Below are 25,478 nucleotides of genomic sequence, written 5' to 3'. Positions count from 1 at the left end.
CTTTGGTTGAAAGCATGTGAGCCAAGAAGAACGGTGGCTTGATAAGCGCAGTCTTCCCATGTGAGCAAGAGGGGAGGGTAGTGAGCTCGCCATGAGTTGGGGGGGGGCAGGTTGGAACGCATCTCCTTCTCTAGCAAGGCCAGCGCGGCTGAGCGCATATTCAACTCGCACGCCCTGTTTCAGAGTGGGCGTGCCAAATAGCGTGGCATCACGTGCGCTGTCTTCCTGCATGTTTAGTACTGGAGGTTGTGGGCTCTCCAGACGTGCTCTTGGGACAAAGGAACGACAACACAGTAGTGCAAACAATCAAAAGGGCATTTATCACACCTTCCATACACTAATGCATGCTAACCAAATTACTACCAATAGCACCTTCACATGGGCGCTCGAGAAATCAAGGAAGTCTGACTCACCGCGACCGGATAGCGAGCGAACATGTTCACCCCATGCTATGACACCATCACCTAGTCGTTCACGTGTACGGTCATGGGAACGGTGGCGCGTTCGAACGAACCGTGTTCATCCTGCTCATAGCCTCACAAGATGGTCTCGTGAAGAGGGCCAGCGCAAGCGCTAAGCGTCCCTGTGTGCAGCTCACCGATCCCCCACGCCTAAGAGGAAGCACCGTCTTCCTTTTATGCCCAAGTGACCCCGCCAACACTCGCGCGATCTCTCGCAATACGCTGCTGCTGTAACGCAACGCGGCGAAGCCGGATTACAGGAGACGGGAGCCATGCGGGAAAAACAACATCAGGGGACGTGTGAGAGTCGCGCATCCCCACAAGGTTGCGCAACGTCGACTTTCAGAGACACGTTGGGGCTAGAGGCAGACAAGGCATTCACTACCCACTGCCGGCGCTTTTCGTGATAGAATCATCCCTCTACAGGCGACACTACCAGTCGCGGGGGCGAAGTGGGTGTGAAAGCGTGGTTGGCTTCGCTTTGTACTGCCAATGTGAAGGTGTCGTCGACATAGCATGAAACAGTATTTTTCGTTGCTGACTCTCAAATTTAAAAAAAAATGAATTTTTTTTTCTAATTTAAATTGTCATTTTCCAATTGCCCAATAATTTGGAAAATTTTGCAGCCCCTTCATGTAAGCAAAATTTATCAGCGACTATACTTTTTACTTTGTGTGGTCTCGGGGCCCAGGTGGTCAAAATTATTCCGGAGCCCTCTACTATGGCGTGCCTCATAATCAGAACTGGTTTTGGCACATAAAACCCCAGAAAGAAGCAGGGTCTCAAAAGAGTACCGATCACTGTGGGTTCAAGCTTAGCGAGCCACAGGGCTGCATCAGCTGTCGCCTCCAGCACCGCTGCGTATGAGCTCAGGCCACTAGGGGCTACCGAGTGACGCATGCAAGAACACAGTATTGCCCTGAGTTAGTGGAAACCATTTATTGTGTCTGGCGCCACCCAACACAGTATAAACGCCCGCTCCGGGGGCAGCGTGGGCACCAACGGGGTCCCACACCAAGGGCGAAAATATAGACAGGGGTGCCTATAGCATGTCGCTGTGAGCTCAAGCTGGGATATGCCGCTAGGAAAAGTCTCTGAGGCTTTGCAATAACCAATGGGCCAACTTGCGAGAACTCGGGCAATCTCCTTCGGCTTGGGCCTTCGGCAATTGCGGCTTAGCGTGGTACAACCTCGCACGAGCACTATGCACTGCTCTTCGGCTTAGCGTCAGGAAAGGATCAGCACAAAGTATGCACTCCCTGCATGGGCAAAGGCACCGTGCGCGAGCTCAAGTCCTAGTCACAAAGGTGTCAGCGGATGAGAGGGAAGCATGTACATACCCAGTGCTGGTCCCGGAGATAAGAGAGCCACGCTCAGCTGTCAGCAGCCGAACGTGGCCATGTCAAGACGCCAATGCCCCGCCTCTACCGCAAACCGCCGCGAGTGGAGCGCCGCCGCTGAAACTGGTTGCGAATGAAACTGGGGGGAAGGCGTAGGCACGGCAGAACAGGTGAAGCCCGCGCAATGGCGCCGGAGCATTCCTCAATTCCAACAACTTATTTGTATAAAGGGCTGAATTTAAATATAACGAAATTTCAATATAACGAAGCTATTTGCCAATTTTACCAACTTGATTACACCGAGGTTTAACTGTAGTTCATCTCTGCAAAACACTTGGCTAAGAAAAGCCTGTTGTTAGAACCTTGAAATGGTGGTGAACCTCTGTGTCCGCCGCATTGGTTGTCATCAAGGGCAAAAGACACCATGCAGTGGAATGGCCCAAGCACTGATTTTAATGGACTGGCAGGCCACTGCTGCACTCATGCACAAGCAGCTTGTGAGGAGCAAGTGATACGATGACAAGTCTGCTAGCTGTGTGAAGAAAAGGTTTTAACAGACACACTAATGCCAAAGAACACAAAAAAGTGTGAACACCAACATAGAGTTGCTTGTGTAAACGCAATGGAAAAAAAGGTTGCCAGATGCTTTGCTCACAGAGTTAACGACATGGGCAAATGAACTGCATTCAAGAAATTGCTATGCCGTGGCAACTTCGTTGTCTGCTCAAAGATGGCAACTTTTGCAGAAAAATACATGCCTCGAGTGATGCCTGTAGATACGAAGGTGCACCAACTGTTCAATTAATTACAGCCAAAGCAAGAGTGATGCCATGCTCTACTTTGGGAGCACCTTCAGCAGCCCAGCTTTTTTGCAGTGAGTCTAGAAGAACTGTGATGCGTATTGCCTGGGTAGGACACAGCACAAAGGCAGGTATTGAAGAACACCAATCAACAATGGCAGTGCTTGGCGAGTAGCTCTGCAGTTACAATCAGCAAGCCAGATGGTGGTAAGGTGACTCACGAGGCAGCTGGTCAAACTGCTGCCCCAGGAAGGAGACTTGGAAGCGCAGGCCCAGTCGGTGCAGTTCAAGCAGTGCTTGCACAAACTCTTCAGGACCCTTGTCATGCTCCCTGCACCACAGATTAATTCCACTTAGTTTTGAGTTGCGGTGGGCACACATCAAGCTACAAGATAAAAGTAACCCATGATGCAACTTCTTAGCGCCGAAACAAAGGATGAGACAGAAGGAAAACGACATACACAAGCACTTGTGTATAGTGTTTAACAATCCTTCAGGATTGCGAAAGACAAGGTGTGCCTTTTCTTCATAGTGAATGAAGCTGCACATGAATTGACTGAAACCAGTTTGTGCCTTTTCTGTATCATGCCCACCTAAGCATTATGAACAAAACTAGCCCAAAAGCAAGTTCTGTTGATTTAAAAGTAATCAGATGAGTCCAGCAAACAATTTTAACAGGATTGCAGTAAACTACAAGGTCAGACATCGACACACATTAGCAACAGAGGAGCAACTACTACAGCAACGGAGTGTGAATGGTTTATATGTGTGCATTGGTGAATTCCCTTCTGTTTTTTAACACGAAAGTGTTTTATTCCGGGGTCCACCAAGACTTCACTGACGTATTTCCGTCACGGAAATACGTCATAGAACATAATACAAAGAAAGAAACCAGAAGAAAAAGTTCCACAAACATGCAAAATTTGGGAATCGAACCCACGACCTCTCGGTCCGCGACGATAGATCGCCGAGCGTTTAACCCATTGCGCCACAAACGCATTCGCAGAGAGCTACACAGACGCGCCTTATATATCTAACACTCCTCCGTGTACCCGCGCTCTTGCTCGGGGCGGTGCCGCCGCCTATGAGCAGAAAAGAGAAGTACTGCATTATGACACTAAAGCCCGGGATACATGGAGCGAACTTTCTCGACGAACTTCACGCGTCAAGTAACGACGCGGCGACACGACGCAGGATGTTTGCTGTGTTGCAATACATGCGGCGAACGCCGCCGCGCGTTGGCCGCCGTGTTGGCGGCGGTCCCGGCCGCCCGCTTCGAACTGAATTTGGCGTTGTCCTTGTAGAATTCACTTAGTTGGAAGCAAATGACTGCGTAAACGGCTTTCGCTTAGTCTCAGGCCGCTTCGACGACAGAGTATTATGGATAACCTTGAGTAGTTTTCGAGATCGCTTCTCGTTTCGAACGCGTCTAAGCCTAGCGAAAGAAATATCCGATGCCAACGCCATCTATCGGGGAAGTCGGGAGATAGGCATGACGACAGCATGTGGCCTCTGAGATCAGAAGATTTCTGTTGAAGGTTGTTGTAGAGAGCTTGCACTGCTTGTCTGTTTCCTCGCAGATCAGCGGATATGGGATGTACAAATACAACGCGATTCCTGAGAGATCATACTAGGAACTACTCAATCGGTGCAGAGACATGCAGACACGGCAACACCAACGCGATTGCAGACGACGCGAAAAGGCGCGCGCGCGCGAAACACCAGCATGCATTGCGACCGGAACTAGTGCCTCCTGATTGGCTGTCGTCCACCGCTGCGCGCTAGACGCTTCCGGCGGCGGCGTTCGCCCGACGAAAATGTTTGGACAGGCAGATCGGCTGCGGACGGCAAATTTCTTGACGCCGGCCGTCGGACGTTCGCCGCCCGACGAAGTTCTTCGCTCGGACGCCGGTTATTCGCTCCATGTATTCCGGCCTTAACGCGCACCGACAGTGAACGCTTCGGTGGTCTCAGTACTACGACGCCTCGATGCCAGCATTCGAAGGGACGCTGGCATCAAGAAGCACTACCAACGCCACCTAGGTGGCGTTCACCGTACTCAGCACAGCGGAGCGTGGCCTCCGCAATTAGCTCTGAAAATGTTTCTGAAGTTGATCGCGGAGGCTGCAATTACGACGCGCTGTACGCGCTGATTTGACTCGGTGACGATTCAGTTACGTGCTTTGTCTTGCGCGTTGTATTAGTGTGTCAGTTACGTGCTTCGTCTTTCGCGTTGTGCTAGCGTGTGCAGCGTAGTGCAGCTTCCATATGCACGACGGTTGCTCATGGTCATCGACGTTGGTAGTCGTGATGGAGGAGACGTGCCACCAGGCGTCAGCGTGGGTGCATCAACGCCTAAGGGCGCTTTAGCCACAAAACACCAATAGACATTATATATCAATGTGCAATAAACATTACACTACTTCTGTGAAGACACGTTTCACTTTCGTGTTCTATACCGATTCCTATATAAGAGGGATCAACCACATTTTTTTTTTAGCAGAAGTTTCAAAAATTGCCTGCAGGAGGATTACCTGCAGGAGGATTACCTGCAGGAGGATTACTGGAAGAGGTGGACATTACATGCTCATATGAATTAAGTTTCTGACTAATTACATTAGGGCATATTATATTTATAAATTTTAGCCAGGGAGTTCACAAGATCTATCCACCTGGAACAAATTCCCAGAATGACACCAGTTCCAAGATCACGATTTCCAAAATGTGCGATGAAATACATTAGCATTCCAGTTACTTTTGTGCTTCAATACATAAAACGGCATCCTGTTACATATGTCTGGGGAACATTGGTGCATTTTTACCACAAGGTTGACGTCCAGAATTGAGAACGTCAGCGTTAGATTTTCCACTAGAAGCTGCTTCCACCTGCCATGTTCTATTTAATGTGGTCCGGTGCCATTGACAATGTAGTGTACATTCATGCTAACAACATTAAGTTTTAGTGTCAATATTTTTGTATTGCAGTGTACATTTTGTGATAATCATATTCATTTTTGGAAAAAAAACTTCAAAATGGAAGTGCGAATGTATGCGCAGCCTGCAGTGTGCAGAGAAAACAGCATCGTAATTTCTGGCCATTTGTTAAGGCAGCAGCGGCAGTACAATGCAATAGCATCGCCGAAAATGCTGCTACAAGATCGGACATGAGCCAAGCTCTTTGCTGACCACAGCTAGCACAAAAAAAAGTTGTTGCAGTTTCACCTGAAAGGCGAAGCATCAATTGCGATAGCAAATTTGTAGAGAGCTATACGGAGTAATGATATTAGCTTTATCAGCTGTATAAACTTGGACATGCAGCAGCACCAGCAACACGCAGAACTGTTGTCGACGCCGTCGGGGTTTTGCTCGCGTTCGCTCAAAATGCGTGCGGCGTTGGTGACTGTTGCCGGAGCCTCTGATATAAATAGGCACTTGGTGCCGCAGCTAAACGTCGCCTCCCTTCCCTCCCCCTCCCCCACGGCCTCTCGCACGTCGGAAGAAGGCGCGTTTGCTCTACATATATGGTGATTGTAAAGGAGGAAAGAGACGCCTACTTCTGCAGCCCTTAAGGGAGCACGGCGCAGAACGCGTGTTTGTTCTCCACCGTGCGTTCACTCCCCGTGAAAGCGCGTGCCCCTCGCGCCCTTTCACTCGCACATACAGCGTTCGGCGCGCGGCGACGATTGCATCTCCATTGACGTCATACGGAACCTCACGGCGACGGCGACGCCGACGGCAGAAATCTGCTTTTGAGTGTCCATATAATTGCTATCGCAATAAAATTTCTCTTCTGTCTTAGCAGCACAACGCTGCGTTTCCTTCACTCTTTCTTTCTCGCACTATTTTTTTTAATGAATGATGTCGCTCGTCATAGTAAAGCACCTCGAACTTGAGCACCGTATTTACACGATTGTAGGTCGACCCATTTTTTCAAATTTGGCAATCCAATGTTGGGGGGTCGACTTAGAATCGAAACCGAACCGTGCACCGCTAGTAACGGCAAGAGAAACGAGAAATCAGGGGCGCTACGGCGTGGTTGCAACTTTGCACCTACGTTTGTATGGTTACGGTAGAAGCGTAGCGTAATAATTTACTGTATTGCGTACATTTTGATTGCGTGCACCACAAGCGCACGGCTCTTGTGGGAGCATCGATCATGGAAGAGCCGCCGTTTAGGGGGTTATGGTAGATGGCGGAAGAGCCGCCGTTTGGGGGGTATTGGTAGCTGGCGGAAGAGCTGCCGTTAGGGGGGTGGTACATGACCTACTGAACTACAGACCTGCACAGATCTCCCTGCTCCAGCACGCCTGGTCTAGTTCACCCCTTTTGCCGCTAGGGACAGAACGTACGAGCAGAGTGGCGCTAGTTATAACCTGTTCGCTGTCATCTGCTTTTGCAATCTGTTCCAGCGCTCGTGCCGCTATTTCGGCAGCCCCAGATCGTTTACATTGTTTGTAAATGCATAAATTCACGAAAATAAAAAAGAAAACAAAATTTGCGAATGATTGCTTCTCATTTCAATCACGAGGTACAGTAGGTAGAGCGGTGCAAGAAAGGAAAACAACGAGTACAGCCGGCAGACGATAACATTTCCTCCCGTTGCCTTCGCAGTAGAGAAAAAAAAATCTAATTACTAGAATATTCATAGGATAAAATATAGTACAATGGAGTAATAAAGAACTTGATATATTGATATGAACAAGGACATTTAAAAGAATCACGCAGACGATATGTATACGCAGACCACACACAAACTGCGTGAATCTGCAGACGCTGCAGAAGGCATGTAACTTCAGCCTTAGCTACATGCAGCTTGCTTGAGTTAATTACAGATGGGATAACGTCAATGATCACATTGTGGTATATTGCTGTGTGCCATCATGAAAATAAGAACAAAGCAAGGACTCTAACATCAGTTTTCACAGTTTCATAAAAGCTTTGCGATGCATATTTGACGGATCGAACAAACAGGTAAACAATCACTCCATCAGCGAGTTTTTTGTTTTTTTTGTGTGTGTGTGTGGAGCGGCGCGAAATTTCCGCATAATAGCAAACCTAGAAAGAATTCGTGTACTATTTACGCGTTATTAGATACCACCACAATGAGTACACTTAAACAATTTTTACATACTAGCTGTTGTCTTCGTAAGAAATTGTCACATGTGCTAGCAGCCCGCTACAGAAGAGGAGGCGCACACATTCGAACGCCGCCCAGCCACCCGCCGAGTAGCAGACGAACATGTTATAAAAGCGCCACCTACGGCCACCGGTTGAACGAAAGTGGGCGCAAGCTGCTCCCATAGAAGCCGGACATCTGTGCAGGTCTGTAGTTCCAGTAGGTCGTGGGGTGGTATTGGTAGTTGGCGGAAGAGCCGTCGTTTGGGGGGTATTAGTAGTTAGCGGAAGAGCTTTTCTTTGAGATACGATTGTTTTCGACGGCCGCGCGCATCTGTCAATTCTGCTGTTGTGCTGAATCGTCGCGCCTGTCATGAGTGCCAAGAACTTTTGGCGCTCGTTCTCAGCAGCGTTCAAACGGGCTGCTATCCTCCATGTTGAGGAAACTAACAACTGCGCAGCGGGACGCAAGTCTGTAGTCAGTGAACGTGTGGTGCGGCAGTGGCGGCTTCAGCGCGAGAAAATTTGGCCTCTCTGGCTACTGTGTGCGGGTGGGTCCTCTCTGCGTGGGGGGCTGTACCGCGCGATGTCGTGGTGCGGTCGTTCGCGAAGTGTGGCCTCACTTTTGATGACGACATGCTGTGGGACCGCAGCAGCTATGACGGCAGCAGTACCAGTGAGGTCAACTCTAGTGACGATGAGTAGTCTTAGCAACCCCATCAATAAATTTCCCTTGTGTGAAATGCACTCGCGTGGTTTTTCTCCCCCCCCCCCCTCAATTTTTTTTTTTAGACATGCAATTTTGGGGGGGTCGACCTACATTCGAGTCGATTTACAATCGTGTAAATACGGCAATTACTTTCACTTCCAAAAGTAGGAGAGACCACCTTTCGGAGCAGCTTGGAAGCTCATCAGCAAAATTGTAGCAGGATGTAGCACAATTTTCTTTTTGGAGCAGTTTTGAGCAATTAGAGCAGCAATCACATCACTGCATGATTTGGGATAAAAATTAAAAGGCTAGTTACATTTAAATTTAATAATTCCTTTTTCTGTGTACATATACCGGTCTACCATTTTGATTTGCAACAAGGGTTGTCATTTTTGTAAAAATATCTTGAATAAGGAATGTAGCGCAATAAATGCATGGACCAAGGATGATGTAAGGAAGACCATGCCTATATAGAAGTGCACAACTAAACCAAGGTTGCGGTCAAGACATGCAGAGGTTTTTTTTACTTGCAAAGTCTCTCCTGCATAACTGTGCGTTGGATAATGTGAAAGCTGTTTAAATTACAACCATGGGATCTACTCTTCCAATTGAGCAGGGTTGCAAGGAAGGTAATCATTAGCCAGCAGTTGCTAAGGTCTCTGTTTTCCATATTTTTATTTCTCTTGCTCCCCTTATCATCTCTAAAACAACAACTATGCTAAATAATGTGCACCCTAACATTATCAGAAGCTGCATTTTGATGTGACAGCCTTGAGAGAGCTCCGCACCACCACAGTGGTACAAGGAATAGCTGCCCCACAGCAGAACATTGGGACCTCCACCATCGAGAAATAGAACAAAACAGCAAATGGAGGACCGATGGCATTGGCTATATATCAACACCGGCCACTCGGTGTTGATACCTTGGTGCGATTTTCCACAAAAATACCGTTCTGGAGCAGGGTAGCACAAAGGATTGCTCTCGGTGCAATTTGGGCAGCAACGTATTGATGGAAGCGGCATTTTACGTTTTTGGAGCAGATTTCGGAGCAGAAAAAAATTCCACTTTGGAACAGCCATAAGTGTTTTCAGAGCAGAAAAAATGCTATGCTGGTGCAGCTATTGGTGTTTTTGGAGCAGATGGCAAAATATGCCATACGACTCCTGGAGTTACAAGCATCACCAAAGCGTCTCATAAATATTAATATTTATTATGAAACATATTGCACATACAATGATCAGCACAAATTGCAAGAAACAAACAATTAAGAAGATGGATGATTATTGAACGTGCAGTAAAATGAGCTATATATTTAAAATAGCAGAGCTATTGGCAGAAATAAGAACAAAGAGGTAAAGCTGAGCATCACACTATAAAAGTAACCACAGTCACATATAACCGTTGCCAAAGCAGCAGTTGATAATCGGTATGAGATCCATGTAATCTCAGTCACTTTCACATTTCACCAAAATAGTCTACATGCCAAGTTCAAAAATACACCTAAATGAGCTATATATTTAAAATGCCAATTCTTGTGGCAGAAGTGAGGCCAAAGCAAATAAAGCTTGGCATCACAATGTAAACGTAAACAACCACAGTTGCCACAGCAGCAGTTCGTAATCAGTATGAGATGGAATTTCCCAGTGCCATTTTCGGAGCAGGTTCAGAGCAGTTACTCGCAACAACCACAGTTTGGAGATGCAGCAGCATTTCTCTTTTTGGGAGCAGCACTACCATCACTGGCAACAGCTGTTTAATCACTGCAATGCCAGCGTGACTAAAATTCCAGCCAGGGATCACATCGTGGGGACACTCAATACGTCTTCGATCCTGGCTCTACAGAAGTTGAATGTTCTGTGCACTCATCATAGTATCCGCACTCATCACATCACCTGCAACAGCAAGGGTTAGGACCAAGTACTTAAAGTGAGAACAAGTGAACTGTGACACACCTCTTGCCTCAGGAGCAGCCAGTTTTTTTGCCTCAGTGGTGCTGGGCTGGGAGCGCAAAGGTGAAAGAGTGCGGTGAGCAACAAAGGTCAGCAGCATGTCGTGTGAGTAGCGGTGTCACATGCGAAATGGAAGTGTGCACTAGTGGTAGCCAAGAACGTTTCAAGATTTGAAACCAAGGAATGTTGTTCAGGTTGAGTGGCTAACACTTGCTGAGCCACTGTTGCCACGCCACTTGTCAGTGGCGTGGCACGTAGCCAGGAAATGTTGTTAGCACTTGTCAGTGGCGTGGCAACAGGAGTGGTGCAGCCACAAAATTGCGCATCTGTGTTAGTTGGCTCATAGGCAGACAACAAGGCCCCAATCACTTGCTCTTGAACCATTCATTGGATTGTAGGAGCCAATTAATGTGCGAGGGCTGGCAAAGATGACAGCTGCCTACTGGCACGAATTCTCTTACCTGTCACACCAGCATACTCTGGCCAACCAATAACCAAGGCAGTGTCTGTTGGTATTGGCCGCTGAGCTAAGACACATTGTTTGTATAGCTCATCAAAGCTCTAGCATGAATTCACGACACAATATATGACCCTCTACTCAACCCTTGAAAGCAATAATTGGACAGAGTTGTCTGTGCCTTTCATTACGCGATTCACCTTCTCTCGTTCAGTCATGAAAGGATTAATGCTCTTTTATATGTCAATCACAACATGTATGTAACTTGTCAAGTTCTCGCCTTGCTGCTACACTCGCCCATGTAGGCGCTGTTCCCCATAAAGCACAGTGGGGCTGCCGAATATTTCTGAAAAGCCTCTGTTAAATGCATTCTCTCTTCAGCCTTGGACCTATGTCCAAGGCTGAAGCAGATGCCTTTGCTGCCGCGTTGGATAGAATCGGTAAGCTAGAAGACACAGTCAAAGCTATGCTGGCCGATTTTAAAAATTCCCAAGAGGGGCAGGCAGCTGCATTGGAAACCGTACGCAAGCATGTGGCTAATGAAAAGGCTCTGCGTGACGACTTAAAACACGCGAAAGAAGAACATGCTGTAGCCGTGAAAGAAATTGCACTACTAAAAACAAAGATAGCGACGTTGGAGACAACTATCCCATGTCAACCGGCTGCCGATTCTGAATCATGCACTGAAACATTGCGAGACGTATCTAATCGACTGAATAAAATAAATTCTAGATGCGACGACGTGGAAAACCGAATGAGGCGATCTAACCTGTCTTCTAATCCAAAGAGAACTGGGCTGTTTCAGAAGAAAAGGTTATCAAATTCTGCTCCGAAAAATTGGGCATCGAAATGTCGACTGCTCAGTTTGAAAGAGTTCATAGGTTAGGGAAGTATGCAGAAGACAAGAAAAGGCCTATTATAGCTAAAATGACTTTCTTTAAAGACAAGGGAAGTATTCTGTCTTCTGCACGAAAACTTAAAGGGTCTGGCTTCTCTATCCGCGAAGATTTTTCACCAACTACACGGGAGGCAAGAAGGCAGTTGATTGCATTTGCTAAGGCAAAAGCGAAGCCTTTTAGCCTTTCTGCTGACAAATTGCGCATTGAGGATGCAATTTATGTTTTTGACAACACCCGTAAAGCTGTAGTCCTCTGTAGCAGATAGCTAAAAACCACACCGCGTAATCCGAACTGTCGAAGATCTGAGTCACCTACAACCGTGACATCATTATCACTATCATTCACAAACATTCGAAGCCTGCTACCTAAGCGCGACGATGTTGCCTCATTTCTTGACAACTGCAATTCTGATATCGTTATTCTCACTGAAACATGGCTACATCCCGATATAGCTGATAATGAAATCTTCCCTGGCGATAACTCTTAACGTATACAGGTGTGACCGCACTGGAAAAAGAGGTGGTGGCGTATTCTTAGGCGTCAAAAAAACAATTAAATCGCATGTTATTAACACCAATTTTTTTATTGAAATAGTATGGGCAGAATACCTAACCCGTAACCACAAAGTGGTAATTGGAGGCTGTTATCGCCCTCCCGATTCGAATCAGTGCTTTCTTGTTGAACTGCGCAATAGCATTACAAAAGCAACTAACACCTGTCAGGCTGATATCATTTATCTCCTTGGAGACCTGTCAGGCTGATATCATTTATCTCCTTGGAGACTTCAATTTTCCACTGATTGATTGGTATAAACTAACATCATCCTGTCGGTCGTCACTTGAGTTTATTTCTTTAACGTTAGATTACAATTTGTTCCAAATGGTTACGCAACCCACCCGCGGCACTAACATTTTAGACTTCGTTTTTACTAGTGCCCCTGAAACATTTGGTGAAGTGACTTACTTAGAGGGCTTTCGTGACCATAAGTTGCTTCAACTTACTCTTAATGTCCCCTTGCAGTTTACAAGCGTCACTAAGAAAACTATCTGCGACTATAACAAAGGCGACTACAACAAAATAAACGAGGAACTTGAGACGTTCCTTTCTCAGACTTTCTTACCTTTGCTGTCCGCTCGGTCAGTTGACGCTAATCAAAATATTAAGTGATAAAATGAACCCATGGTTCACCCAGTACCTTCGACGACTTAGAAATAAGAAGAAAAGGTTGTACATGAATGCGAAGCATATCCGTTCACCCACGGCTTGGTACAAATATAACCTTTGTTTGAAAGCTTACTGCTCAGCTGTAAGCGAAGCTAAAGATAAATATTATTCTCATGATCTACCCTCCCTTCTTAAGTCCAACTCACAAAAATTTTGGCAGGCAATATCACCCGATCGCGGTTCAAACCATATTTCGTTAGATGGTGAGAATCAAGTTCCGCTTGCTGATAGCGAATGTCCTGCAATCTTTAACACGTTTTTTTCGTCCATGTTCACAAATGAAGATCTTTCACTCATTCCTGAAGTCGCTGATCTCGACTGCCAGTATATGGAGCCCATCGATATTACTGAAGATGGTATCGCATGTCTCATCAATAGCCTTAAGTTATCTAGCTCTTCAGGCGTCGATAAAATTAACTCTAAAGTTTTAAAAAATACAACTTCGGTATCTAGTAAAATTTTGTACCATATTTTCCGCCAGTCATTGTCATTAGGCCAGCTCCCCTCCGATTGGAAAATTGCTAAAGTGGTACCTGTGTACAAAAGCGGCAGCAAGAATTCCCCAGAAAACTACTGTCCAATTTCATTAACGAGCATATGCTGCAAAATGCTCGAGCATATTATAGCGTCTCACATATACGAACACCTTGAATCAAATAATTTTTTCTTCACTAACCAGCATGGCTTCAGGAAAGGTTTATCATGCGAGACACAGTTACTAGAGTTCGCCACTGATATACACTCCCACATGGACCATAACCTTCAAACAGATCGCATCTTTCTCGACTTTTCCAAGGCCTTCAACCGTGTAGCCCACTGCCGCTTAATTTCCAAATTATCTGCTCTCAAATTAGACTCTTTAACGCTATCTTGGATCCGTAACTTCTTAACTAATCGTCAGCAATTTACAGTTGCGAACAATTTTGCTTCACCCCTCACCTATGTGAATTCCAGTGTACCACAGGGCAGTGCATTAGGACCATTGCTTTTTCTAATTTACATCAACGACCTGCCTAATAAAATCTCCTCCTGCACGCGCATTTTCGCCGATGACTGTATAATATACTGACCAATTACCAGCTTTGAGGACCACCTTATGCTTCAAGGCGACCTTCAACACACTAGCGACTGGTGCAACGCCTGGCAAATGACACTTAACTCATCTAAATGCAAGGTAATGACTTTCACACGCAAACACTTTAACTCAAGCTTTTCTTATTATATAAATGCGGATCTAGTATCCGAAGCTTCACTGTACAAATACCTAGGCGTTCATCTCGCTTTCCTGGGCCTCTCATATGCGCTAATGGTTCAAAAACACTAGGGTACATTCACCGCAACCTACGAAATTCTCCATCTGACATCCACAGCTCGAGTTCGCATCCCCGATTTGGTCTCCTCATCACGAGTACCTAATCTGCATGTTAGAAGCCATCCAAAACCGAGCTAGTCGTTTCATTTCCCGCAATTGCAATAGGCATAACTCGAATCAAACTTGACCTTTCGCTTCCTGCACTAAGTAGTCGTCGTGACGTGGCATTGCTGTTCCATAAATATGTTCATCAATTGAAGTCATCGTCTTTGCTGCTGGAACGTGCAAGTTGCGTATCACGACGACTGAATAATGATTTAAGTTTCACTCGCATCTACGGAAACACTGATGCATTTAATATGTCGGCTTTGCCACGAGCCATCCGCTTGTGGAATTCCCTCCCTGACAGCGCTGTCATGCAAACGGACAGAGATAAATTTAGGAAACTCCTGAACCTGCAGTTTATGTCCTAAAAATGCGTCATTCTGTATGCCATGCTCTCTATTTGTATGTAACGTCACACTGACTATTGTTTCCTATTCATCCTTTAAAGTAAACTTTTCTTACGCAATGTTTGATTATATGCGTGAACAATGTGCTTGGTAAAATTTATCTGGTATTTTGCACACTACCTTGAACTGTTATTTCTGTTTATCTAAGTATTGTTTGTATTGTTTTTTTTTCTCTTTCATACTTTCAAATACACATTTTTACATGATGTTAGATATGTGCGCGAGCAATATGCGTGATAACATTTGTCTGATGTTTTGTACGCTAACGCGTCTTTTTCATTTGTAACCCTGTTTTTGCGACGATGATTTCTGCTCATTTTTGTGGTCCTCGAGTTTCGGAATTCACGTGTAAAACTGTCTTGCAGTGATGCCCCCCTTACCCAATGCTCCTCATGGAGCCTGTAAGGTATTTTGAAATAAAATTAAAAAAATAATAAAATAAGTTACGTCCATCAGGCACCATTGTGCGGTTCCATAGTATGCCACCCCACTTGTTGAAGGGCTCAACCGGATGATCCTCCCCATCCTGACGGCTAAAGATGGTGCAGCCCACATAATGACCGACGCCACGCTGGAACAGGCATGGTCAGAAAAGTGGGGTGTTGCCGCCTTGAAGACGCTGTGGGCAAGAAGCAGGCGGAACAACCGCTTGTGATGTTGCCCCAGCACGGCTTTTTGATTCACAGGTCCTGAGATAAATTATTGAATTTTGCTTGAAATTATACGCTAAAGTGAATAAAATCATCATGTTTTCACATCACAGATTGTGGGACAAGTTTGAGCATCACACCCATTCCATAGCACGTAGCCAGGAAAAGTCGTCTCATACCTAACCAGACACCTTCAAAATCATGGTTAGCCTAATACTGACCATCGGTGAGGCCAGACAATGTGCAAGGGTGCTGCAGGGTCCCTGCACAGCGCTGGGGCAAGTGGCACGTCCACCGGAAAGGGCAGCACTTGCGCCTTGGCCTCCAGGCGATACCGCAGTGGCCCCAGGTGGCCTGCACCTGGCACACGGTTCAGGAATGGCTCCACAGCTGACAGGAACGAGTCCCGGTTGAAGCAAGAGTTGAACAGCACCACATCAGCTACCAAGCTGCACAAGCGAGTATAGTTAGAGGACAACATGATGGAGGTCAGCATACTCACTCGAAACTGATTTCAGAGGCGCGAGATAGAGCGTCAGACAGCGACACATGAACTGGTTAGTGTGAATACGAACAAAATTCAATGACAGATATTTCGAGTTGTGAGCGTGCGTGCCTGGCGGCTTATGTGAGTGAGTGCCAGTAAGCATGAATGAAATTGAGCATGAACGTGATTGAACATGAGTAGGAAGTGAGCAAGTGTACACGAGTGAGTGTCGGCTTATTCTGCTGACCTGCGGCCTTCACCTACTAGACCAGATTTTGAGCACTGCTGATCTTGGAAGAAATCTTAAAACATGTGACCACCAGCTAGCACTGAGCAACCCTGTCTCTCTTTCATTCTGAATAAAGCAACACGCACTGGTAGAAAATTAAAGGAACAGTACCTTTGCAACAAGCAAGACTGACAAATTTGCACACACAAATAGTGGGCCTGGAAAAAGTCAGTGGAGCCCTTTTTGAGGCCTCTCCTACAGTGTCACAGCACACTAGCGATGGTCCAAAAGAATCTTGAACCCCAACATAACCAAGTACATACAAGATGTTTATCAGTCTGTACCGAATGTAACAAAGGTATTTTTATGTTGGATACGATTTTGTTATTACGAGGTTTCACTGTACCAGTGCCTTCTTCTGATGCTTGCTGTTTTCCCTTGAACACCAATGGCTCTTCACAATATCAGGACATTTAAACTGCTTGTATTCAGTCATCTATAGGCTGGTAAGATTGTGGAACGACCTAGACTGTGTGCTATGCTGCTGACAAAGGATCAACAACACACTAGTGGAAACAAACAAAAGGCATTTATTACGCCTTTTATAAAATAAGGCCAGCTAGCCGAATTTCAACTAATGGGACATGCCGATGGGCACTGACAAATTGTGAAAGTTTGACTCACCACAACAGGATATCGAGCGAATATGTTCACCCTCTGCCGGACAGCAATGCCCAAGTCGTTTGCAGGTATGTGAACGGAGGCGCATACGAGCAAATGTGTCTGCGGCCCAGTCTGCCCACGTGGTGAGGCTGGTTCCTCTCACGCCAAAGTAACCGCGCTATCAGGTGACACATACAATGGACACTCACGCTATCTCTCATATAGTACTTCTGCACAACTTCTGCACAACTTCTGCACAACTTCTGCACACGTTCTTTCAAGCACGGTGTACGGGCTGAGATACCTGCGAAGAAAATTTTCAAGGAGCCCCGGTACTCGAACAGGTGTCGACAGGAGCACTTCGTCGCCTGGGCGGAACGAAATGACACGGCACATCGCATCACAACGGACTTTCCTCTTGTCCTGAATGGTCACGGTGTTCGCGTGAGCAATTTCATGCAGTGGGCGATACGGACTCTGGTAGAGATGCGGATGGAATAGAAGGCGTAGAGAGAAAGGTGGTGTCCAAAACAAACGACGGTGCACGTACGTACACGAGGAAAAAGGGGCTGTAGTTGTGCATTGAACGGCAGGGTTATAAGCAAATGTGACGAAAGGAAGTATAGTGTCCCAGTTTTTGTGGTCCGGTTTAACATACATGGAGATTACGTAGGACAAAGTTCGATGGAAAAGCTTGGTAAGACCATAGGTTTGGGGATGATACACTAAGGTGGTCTTATGGATGGTGCTAAAGGCCTGCAGGACTTCAGCAAGAACATGCGAAAGAAATGTCTTGCCACAGTCACTTAGAAGAACACGAGGTGTGCCGTGGCGCATGGCGTGCAGGACAAACTCGTCAACTTAAAAGGCAGCACCAGAAGGAAGAGCTGCCTTCTCAGCGTAGCAAGTGAGATGGTTCAGGGCGGTGACAATCCAGTGGTGACCCGCGGGTGTAAGCGGAAGGGGTTCGTATAAGTCGATACCCACGAATTCAAAAGGAACAGATGGGCATGGCATTGCACGGCAAAGGGCCGGTGGGAAGAGAGGTCAGACGTTATCGGCATTGGCATGACGCACGCGAACCGACCTACTTGGCAACACTAATGGACCGGCCAGGCCAAAAACAGCTAGTCTTAATGCGGTCATAGGTTTTGTCAAATCCTAAGTGGCCAGCCATTGCGTCGTTGTGAAACGCTTGTAAAACTTGGAGTCGAAGTGAGTGAGGGATGACTAGGACCCATCGGTGACCGGTAGGGTGGTAAACTTGCCGAAATAATGATTCATCATGAAGTTTAAAACGTGCAAGGTGTCGTCTTAAGCGGCTGTTGGGAGGACGGAATAAGCCAGCGAGCCGGTCGATAATTGTGCAGCAGTCTGCACATTATAGGGAGGCGAGGTCTCCTGATGACAGAATGTCTACCGAGGTCCCGAATCGTACCGGGGCCATCGTCTTGGTCAGTTGGCTGGGCAGTGCCTAACGGGTAGAAGGTGAGACATGGGCATTTGGCGACAGTGGGCAGCGAGACAAAGCGTCAGCATCTTGGGTGCCTGCCAGACCTACATGTGACAGTAGACCTACTCCTGTAAACACAGCACCGAACGGCCGAGGTGTCTGGACAAATTCTTCAGGGAGGACAACCAACATAGAGCATGATGGTCAGTCACAATTATGAATTGGCGGCCATATAAATAGGGGCGAAACATTTGTATGGACCATACGATGGCAAGGCAGTATAGTTCAGTGACAGTATAGTTTTGCTCAGCAGGAGAAAGGATACGACTTGCGTAGGCCACGAGTTGCTCTTCAGACGCGTGGTTCCGCTGCAGCAGGACAGCGCCGATTCCATGCCCACTTGTGTCAGTGTGTAGGATAGTAGAGGCTGTAGGATCAAAGTGATGAAACACTGCCTGACGTGAGGCATCGCTTGATGGTCTGAAAGGCGGCTTCACATTCACCTGTCCAAGTAAAAGGTGTGGTCGTGATTAGAGGTTTATGAAGAGGAGCTGCGATAGTCGCAAACTCACAGACAAAGCGGTGGAAGTACGACGCTAATCCGAGAAAGCTGCGAAGGTCTTTAGATGTGGTTGGTTTTGGCATATGCAGTACAGCAGCAACCTTGTCGGGCTCTGGCCCAATGGAAGACGATGCGTTCAACATGCTACTTGCGAAAAATCCTCAGTGCGTGACTGACATCGTCACTCTATGCCAAAGCTACGAGGAGCTACGCAGGCCGTGCTCGTTCACACGTCGCCCTTCATCGTGCGACGAACACATTGCTGGTTTGTCCACCATCTCCGACCAGTCAGCACTGCTTACAGAAATAAAAGTGTTTGTTCGGGTGGAAATTGCAAGTCAGCTCTCCTTGCTAACCTTCGCTCAGCCGCCGCATGTGCAACAGACCGCAACGAATGTTATGGCCACGCTCTGTCGCCTGATCAAGCAGGAAATCGCTGAGGTCTTGCCAGACCAGCATCAACATCTTCCTGCGGCCGCTCCACTAAGCTGCGCTGATGTCGTCGCAATGCCCCAACAGGTCCTGACGACTGCACCGCTCAGCTACTCTGAAGTCGTCGCGAGGACTCATCCAGCACCTCCATCACTTGTAAGACAGAGCCCAGTACGAAGGCAGAGCCCTTGTATTTCAACGCAGCGTGAGACAGCCAGCGAGTACCAACCCGACAAACGATGATGATGATAATGAGGATGGGTATGAAGACGATGATGAACTGCACAGTTATGCACTCACAATATTTATTAATGACATAGTGGAAAACATTCCAATAAAAATTAAACTATATACCGATTATTCTGACTCGGAAATAGATAGCATGTGTGCAACCAGTTGTTATTAAAGCAAGCATTACTGAAAGCTTCTTTGTAGTGCAGAGAATGGTGATCAATCATGATAAAACAGTGTTTATGAAAATAACTTGTAGGGGAAAAGACCACTGAGCTCTCAATATGACATTTAAGGTGTTGTAATGCCCGTATTAACTAATAAATACAAGTCTTTCAATCTCGAGCAATCCAAGCTGGAATAAGAATACTAACAATGTTGTCACAAATGCAAACATTAAGCTTCTTTTTTCTGAGGCATGCTAAAGTTTTCAGTTCCTTCTGTCAGACTTGGCCTACAAATCTGTTGCACAGCCAATTTCTGAGTATGCCGCAACAAGCTGGGAACCTTTTACCAAAACTAAGATCAATAAGCTAGAAGACAAAGATGACAAAGAGACAGAGACAAAGAGACAAAGAAGACAAAGTACAAAGATCAACTGTGCATTTTATCGCCCATATGACCGGACATCACTGAAAATACTCAACGTAAATTTTATAAGTATAGTTAATAAGGTGACCGACTTCGAGGCTCTGTTGTTTTCTTATACAAATTCAGATATTTCTATCATAACAGAAACCTGGTTGAACCCTGCAATTTATGACAGTGAATTTGTCCCGAATGGATATCGCGCGTACAGGAATGATCGCAAAGGCAAAGGTGTAGGGGTATACTTAACTGTCAAGGGCTCTATCCACATTATCAGCATGCCGCAAGCACCTAATATTGAATGTATGTTTTGTAAGGCCTATCATGACAAGGTCAGGTATATTATTGGAGCCATGTAAGACACCCTGGTTCTTCTGTTAGCGTACTAGAAGGCCTTACTAACTACCTGCGCATGCATGTGAAGCCTGGTGATCGTGTTGTCCTGGCAGACGATTTTATTCTGCCAAATGTGAACGGGTCTACTCTTTCGCTCAAAGATCCTAACGATAAATCTGGAGAAGCAATGTTGTATATTGCATTTACCTTTGATTTATTACAAGTTGTAGACAACTTTACGAGATTACAATGTACCTCTAAGTTGACTCCTGACTTATTTTTTCTTAGTGGAACTATTACTGCTAATTACAATTGCGAAATTATACCTGGCATATCCTAACACCAGGCAGTGTTACTTACCCTGTCTATCGTTTCTCTAACTGAAAGACACAAGGTATCTACTTTCCGCGACTTTTCTTGAGCCGATGATGTATCATTATAGATGAACTGTCATATTGCCACATCCTGTATCCATGGATACAGGATGGCCCGGCCATGGAAACGACGCTGAAGTAGCGCGCGGGTAGAGAAACAGAGACGACAACGACATTGCGTTGGCTGTTCATATAAAGTGCTTATATACGTGCTGTACACCGGCTTCCACGTCTCCTGCGAGGTCGTGACACTGGTGGAGGTGCGGGGTAGGATTGCCTCATGCTTGGCACCCCTTCGCGAACCCATCCATCGAACGCGGGATCGCCTTCGCTCATCGAAACTCCTGTTCACCGGTACAGCCACCGCCTGCTAGGCCTGACGCCCGAGTTCAACCCCTTGCAGGATCCTGCCGGACCGCGTCTACGTACTACCGCCATGGCCACTGCAACTCCATCGCAGGTGACGCTACAGCATCCTATGGTCCCAAAAAGTTTCCATGGTGACGCCGTTGAAGATGTCCAAGATTGGCTGGACCAGTTCGAGCGTTTTGCCAGTCATAATGGATGGGGCTCCCGGCAAAAGCTGTCTAATGTCTATTTTGCTCTTCGAGACAGTGCGCGGACGTGGTTTGTGAACCAGGATAGGAGCCTGACCACGTGGGATGCCTTCCACACGCAGCTGCTAGACACGTTCACTAGCAGCGACAGAAAAGACAATACGCAGCGCCTTCTCGAATCACGTGTTCAGAAGCCAAATGAGAGCGTTGCCATGTTTGCAGAAGATATGGCCCGCCTTTTCCGCAGAGCAGATCCTGAGATGGCCGAAGAAAAGAAGTTGCGCTATCTCTTGCGGGGAGTGAAGGAGCAACTGTTTTCCGGACTTGTGAGGAATCCGCCGAACGACAGTGGCCGAATTTACCAAGGAGGCTACCGCTATCAAATGGGCATGCCATCAGTGCCAGCAGTGGTACCGCCAATACGATCGCGTGAACTCACCAACAAATGCTTCACTGCTACCTGAGGGCAGCAGCACATCTCTGCGTGAAGTTATCCGAGAGATTGTGCGAGAGGAGATCCGGCAGCTCGGAATTGCTCCCATGGCACCAGCGGTGGCTTCTGTCGCTGATGTCATCCGGGAGGAAGTTTGGCAGGCCTTTTTCTTCGCCCGACTGGCAAGCGGTGCCGCGACGATGCACATACGTGGAAACTGTTTGTCGTCCACCTCCTGCCACTTTGATGCTGCTGACACCGTCGACCACTCCAACGCAGCCACCGCCGCCATCCCCGACGCCCTATCTTCGACAGTCACAGCCGCCGCCAGCAATGCCGTATCACCGACAGCCAATCGCTGCGCCGCGGTCTTACGGAGAATTCCCTGCCGACTATCCGCTTTGAAAAACTGATGTGTGGCGCACCGCTGACCACTATGTTTTCATTGCAGTGAAGCAGGACATGTTTATCGAGCTTTCCACTACCGCGCAGCTGGGTTTCCCAGATTTCCCACCAACTATAGCTACCCTCGGTTTGACGCTCCACATACCTGCGTCGACAATCCTTCAAACTTTCAGCCGGAAGGTGCAACGACGCCCCGATCGCGTTCCCCATCACCTACTCGTTACACCCAACCAACCCGTCGCGGTTTTCCTGACGCCTCTAGGGGCAGGTCTCCTAGCCCGCGCCAGGGAAACTAGAGGCAGCGACCTCCGGGGGTGAGGTTGCAAACCGTGCAGCTTCCCAAGAACCCCCATCACCAACGATCGACAACTCTACGACTCCGACGATTCCAACCACACCACATGTAACAGACGCCGTCAGTGCCAATCTTGTCGTTTGCATTGACAACCACCAAGTGGCCGCTCTCGTTGATACTGGTTCGCATTTTTCGATAATGAGTGTAAAGCTAGCCGACAGACTAAGAAAAGTGAAGACGCCGTGGACCGGGCCCTACATCAGAACTGCCGGAGGCCAGTTGATGACGCCGATTGGAAAATGCACAGCCAGCATCGTAATCGCCGGTTCAGCCTTCGTCGCCACCCTCGTCATTCTCTTTGAGTGCTGTAAAGAACTTATTTTGGGAATGGATTTCTTGAAGGAGTACTGTGCAGTTATTAATGTCTGCGACCACATGGTGACATTTTCTACGAGCTCCGAAGACGTCGACCCCGCGGATGACCAGCGACCGCGTTTACGTATCGCCGACGACGACGTGACGCTTCCGCCGAGAAGTTGTTCCCTCGTGCCTGTAATCTGCGATAACTTTCACAGCGGGCCTGGCATCGCTGAACACATCAACGCACTAGTACTCAGTCAGGGCGTTTCCGTCGCCAGGGCCGTAATTAGTGTACTCGGGGGACATGCTGAACTCCTGGTGACGAATTTTAGCAGGGAACGTCGACAGATTGTTAAAGGCACCGCTGTTGCTTACTTCGCCGAAATTGCCCCAATACAAGATTGCCTCTCAGTGCAGCACGTGGCGTCCACCGTGCCTATGCCTGCACCTGTGGTTGATGTCAGTCGAGCTTTATCGCCCATCGAACGCAACAGCCTTCTTGAGCTCATCAATGAGTTTAACAGCTGCTTCTCATCTACGTCAATAGTTAGCCAGACGCCGCTCACCAAGCACCGTATTATCACCGAAGACGACGCAAGACCCATTCGGCAGAATCCTTATCGTGTAGCACCGAAAGATCGGGAGCCAATACAAAAACAAGTGAAGACGATGCTTGAGAACAGAGTTATTCGGCCATCTAAGAGTCCGTGGGCATCGCCTGTCATATTGGTGAAAAAGAAGGACGGTAGTCTGCGCTTCTGCGTCGACTATCAAAAACTCAACCAGATCACAAAGAAAGACGTTTATCCGCTACCGCGTATCGATGATTCACTGGACCAGACACGAAATGCACGCTAGTTTTCGTCAATGGACTTGAAAAGCGGCTACTGGCAAATCGTAGTTGATGAGAGAGACCGTGAAAAGACCGCTTTTGTGACACCTGATGAACTTTATGAATTTCAGGTGCTTCCCTTCGGTTTGTGTTCTGCGCCAGAAACGTTTCAACGACTAAAGGACACGGTACTCTCAGGCCTCAAATGGCAAACCTGCCTAGTGTACCTAAACGATGTGATTGTTTTCTCAGCCACGTTCGACGAACACTTACGGAGACTGAAGACGGTCTTGGTGGCAATACGCTTAGCAGGCCTAACTTTGAAACCGGAAAAGTGCCATTTTGGTTTTGAGGAACTTCAATTCCTCGGTCACGTGGTTAGTCATGAAGGTGTTCGATCTAACCCTGATAAAATTGCTGCCGTCGCTTATTTCCCGACGCCATCTAATAAAAAGGTCGTGCGACGTTTTCTGGGCCTTTGCGCCTACTACCGGCAGTTTATTGCGGACTTTTCGCACATCGCGTGTCCATTGACACATCTAACCCGCGAAGATGTCCTCTTCGTGTGGGGCGAAGAGCAGCAATGGGCATTTCACGAGCTACGGCAACGGCTGCAGACGCCTCCTGTGCTCGCACACTTTGACGATGACGCCCCGACGATTCTTCATACCGATGCTAGCAATGTCGGCCTTGGCGCAGTGCTTCTTCAGCGGCAGGACGGCACCGAAAGAGTGCTTGCTTATGCCAGCAGGACCCTATCCAGAACGGAGACTAACTACTTCACTACAGAAAAAGAATGCCTCGCGGTAGTCTAGGCCATCTTGAAATTTCGCCCATATCTATACGGTCGCTGTTTCACCGTCGTCAGTGATCACCATGCACTTTGCTGGCTGACTAATTTAAAAGATCCAGCAGGTCGGCTAGCACGCTGGAGCCTTCGGCTCCAGGAGTTCGACTTCACTGTTGTCTACAAATCGGGGAAACGGCTGGGCGGTGCCGAACGGAGGGAAGGTGAGACAGGGGCATGTGGCGACAGCGGGCAACGAGACAAAGCGTCAGCATCTTTATGTTGCCTGCCAGACCTATATGTGACAGTGTAGTCGTACTCCTGCAAACGCAGAAACCAACGGCCGAGGCGTCCGGACAAATTCTTCAGGGAGGACAACCAACACAGAGCATGGTGGTCAGTCACAATTGTGAATTGGCGGCCATATAAATAGGGGTGAAACTTTTGTATGGACCATACGATGGCGAGGCATTCTTGTTCGGTGATAGTATAGTTTCGCTCAGCAGGAGAAAGAGTACGACTCGCGTAGGCCACGACTTGCTCGTCAGACTGCGTGGTTTCGCTGCAGCAGGACAGCGCCTATTCCATGCCCACTTGCGTCCGTGTGGAGGATAGTAGAGGCTGTGGGATCAAAGTGACGAAGCACTGGTCCTGATGTGAGGCATCGCTTGAGGGTCTGAAAGGCGGCTTCACATTCATCCGTCCAGGTAAAGGGTGTGGTCGTGGTCAGGAGTTTATGAAGAGGAGCTGCGATAGTCGCGAAGCCACGGACAAAGCGGCGGAAGTACGACGCTAATCCGAGAAAGCTGCGAAGGTCTTTAGGTGTGGTTGGTGTTGGGAAATGCTGTACAGCAGCGACCTTGTCGGGATCTGGCTCAATGCCGTGCTTGCTGACCACGTGACCCAATACTTTAATACTGCGGCTCGCAAATTGACACTTCTTAGTATTGAGCTGGAGACCGACCTTGGCTAGACACGTGAGAACGTCGTCTAAACGTTCTAGGTGCTGGGAGAAGCTGGACGAA

General features: G+C 47.6%; 1 protein-coding gene across 7 annotated transcripts in view; it reads right to left on the bottom strand.

Annotated features, from left to right (window-relative positions):
• The window catches only part of LOC119441284 (glycosyltransferase-like domain-containing protein 1), a 168,153-nt gene that overhangs the window by 101,789 nt on the left and 40,886 nt on the right, over positions 1-25,478 (bottom strand). For all 7 annotated transcript variants that reach the window (XM_049661118.1, XM_049661117.1, XM_037705909.2 and 4 more), the window contains exons 2-3: positions 15,651-15,878; positions 2,823-2,932 (exon numbers count right to left, since the gene is read on the bottom strand). In XM_049661118.1, the coding sequence (XP_049517075.1) occupies positions 2,823-2,932; positions 15,651-15,878 (338 nt within the window). The remainder of the gene's footprint in view (positions 1-2,822; positions 2,933-15,650; positions 15,879-25,478) is intronic.

Source organism: Dermacentor silvarum, chromosome 2, assembly GCF_013339745.2.
Source record: "Dermacentor silvarum isolate Dsil-2018 chromosome 2, BIME_Dsil_1.4, whole genome shotgun sequence".
Lineage (NCBI taxonomy): Eukaryota > Metazoa > Arthropoda > Arachnida > Ixodida > Ixodidae > Dermacentor > Dermacentor silvarum.
Note: the sequence above shows the minus strand (reverse complement) of the source record. Positions and strands in the feature narration are given on the sequence as shown.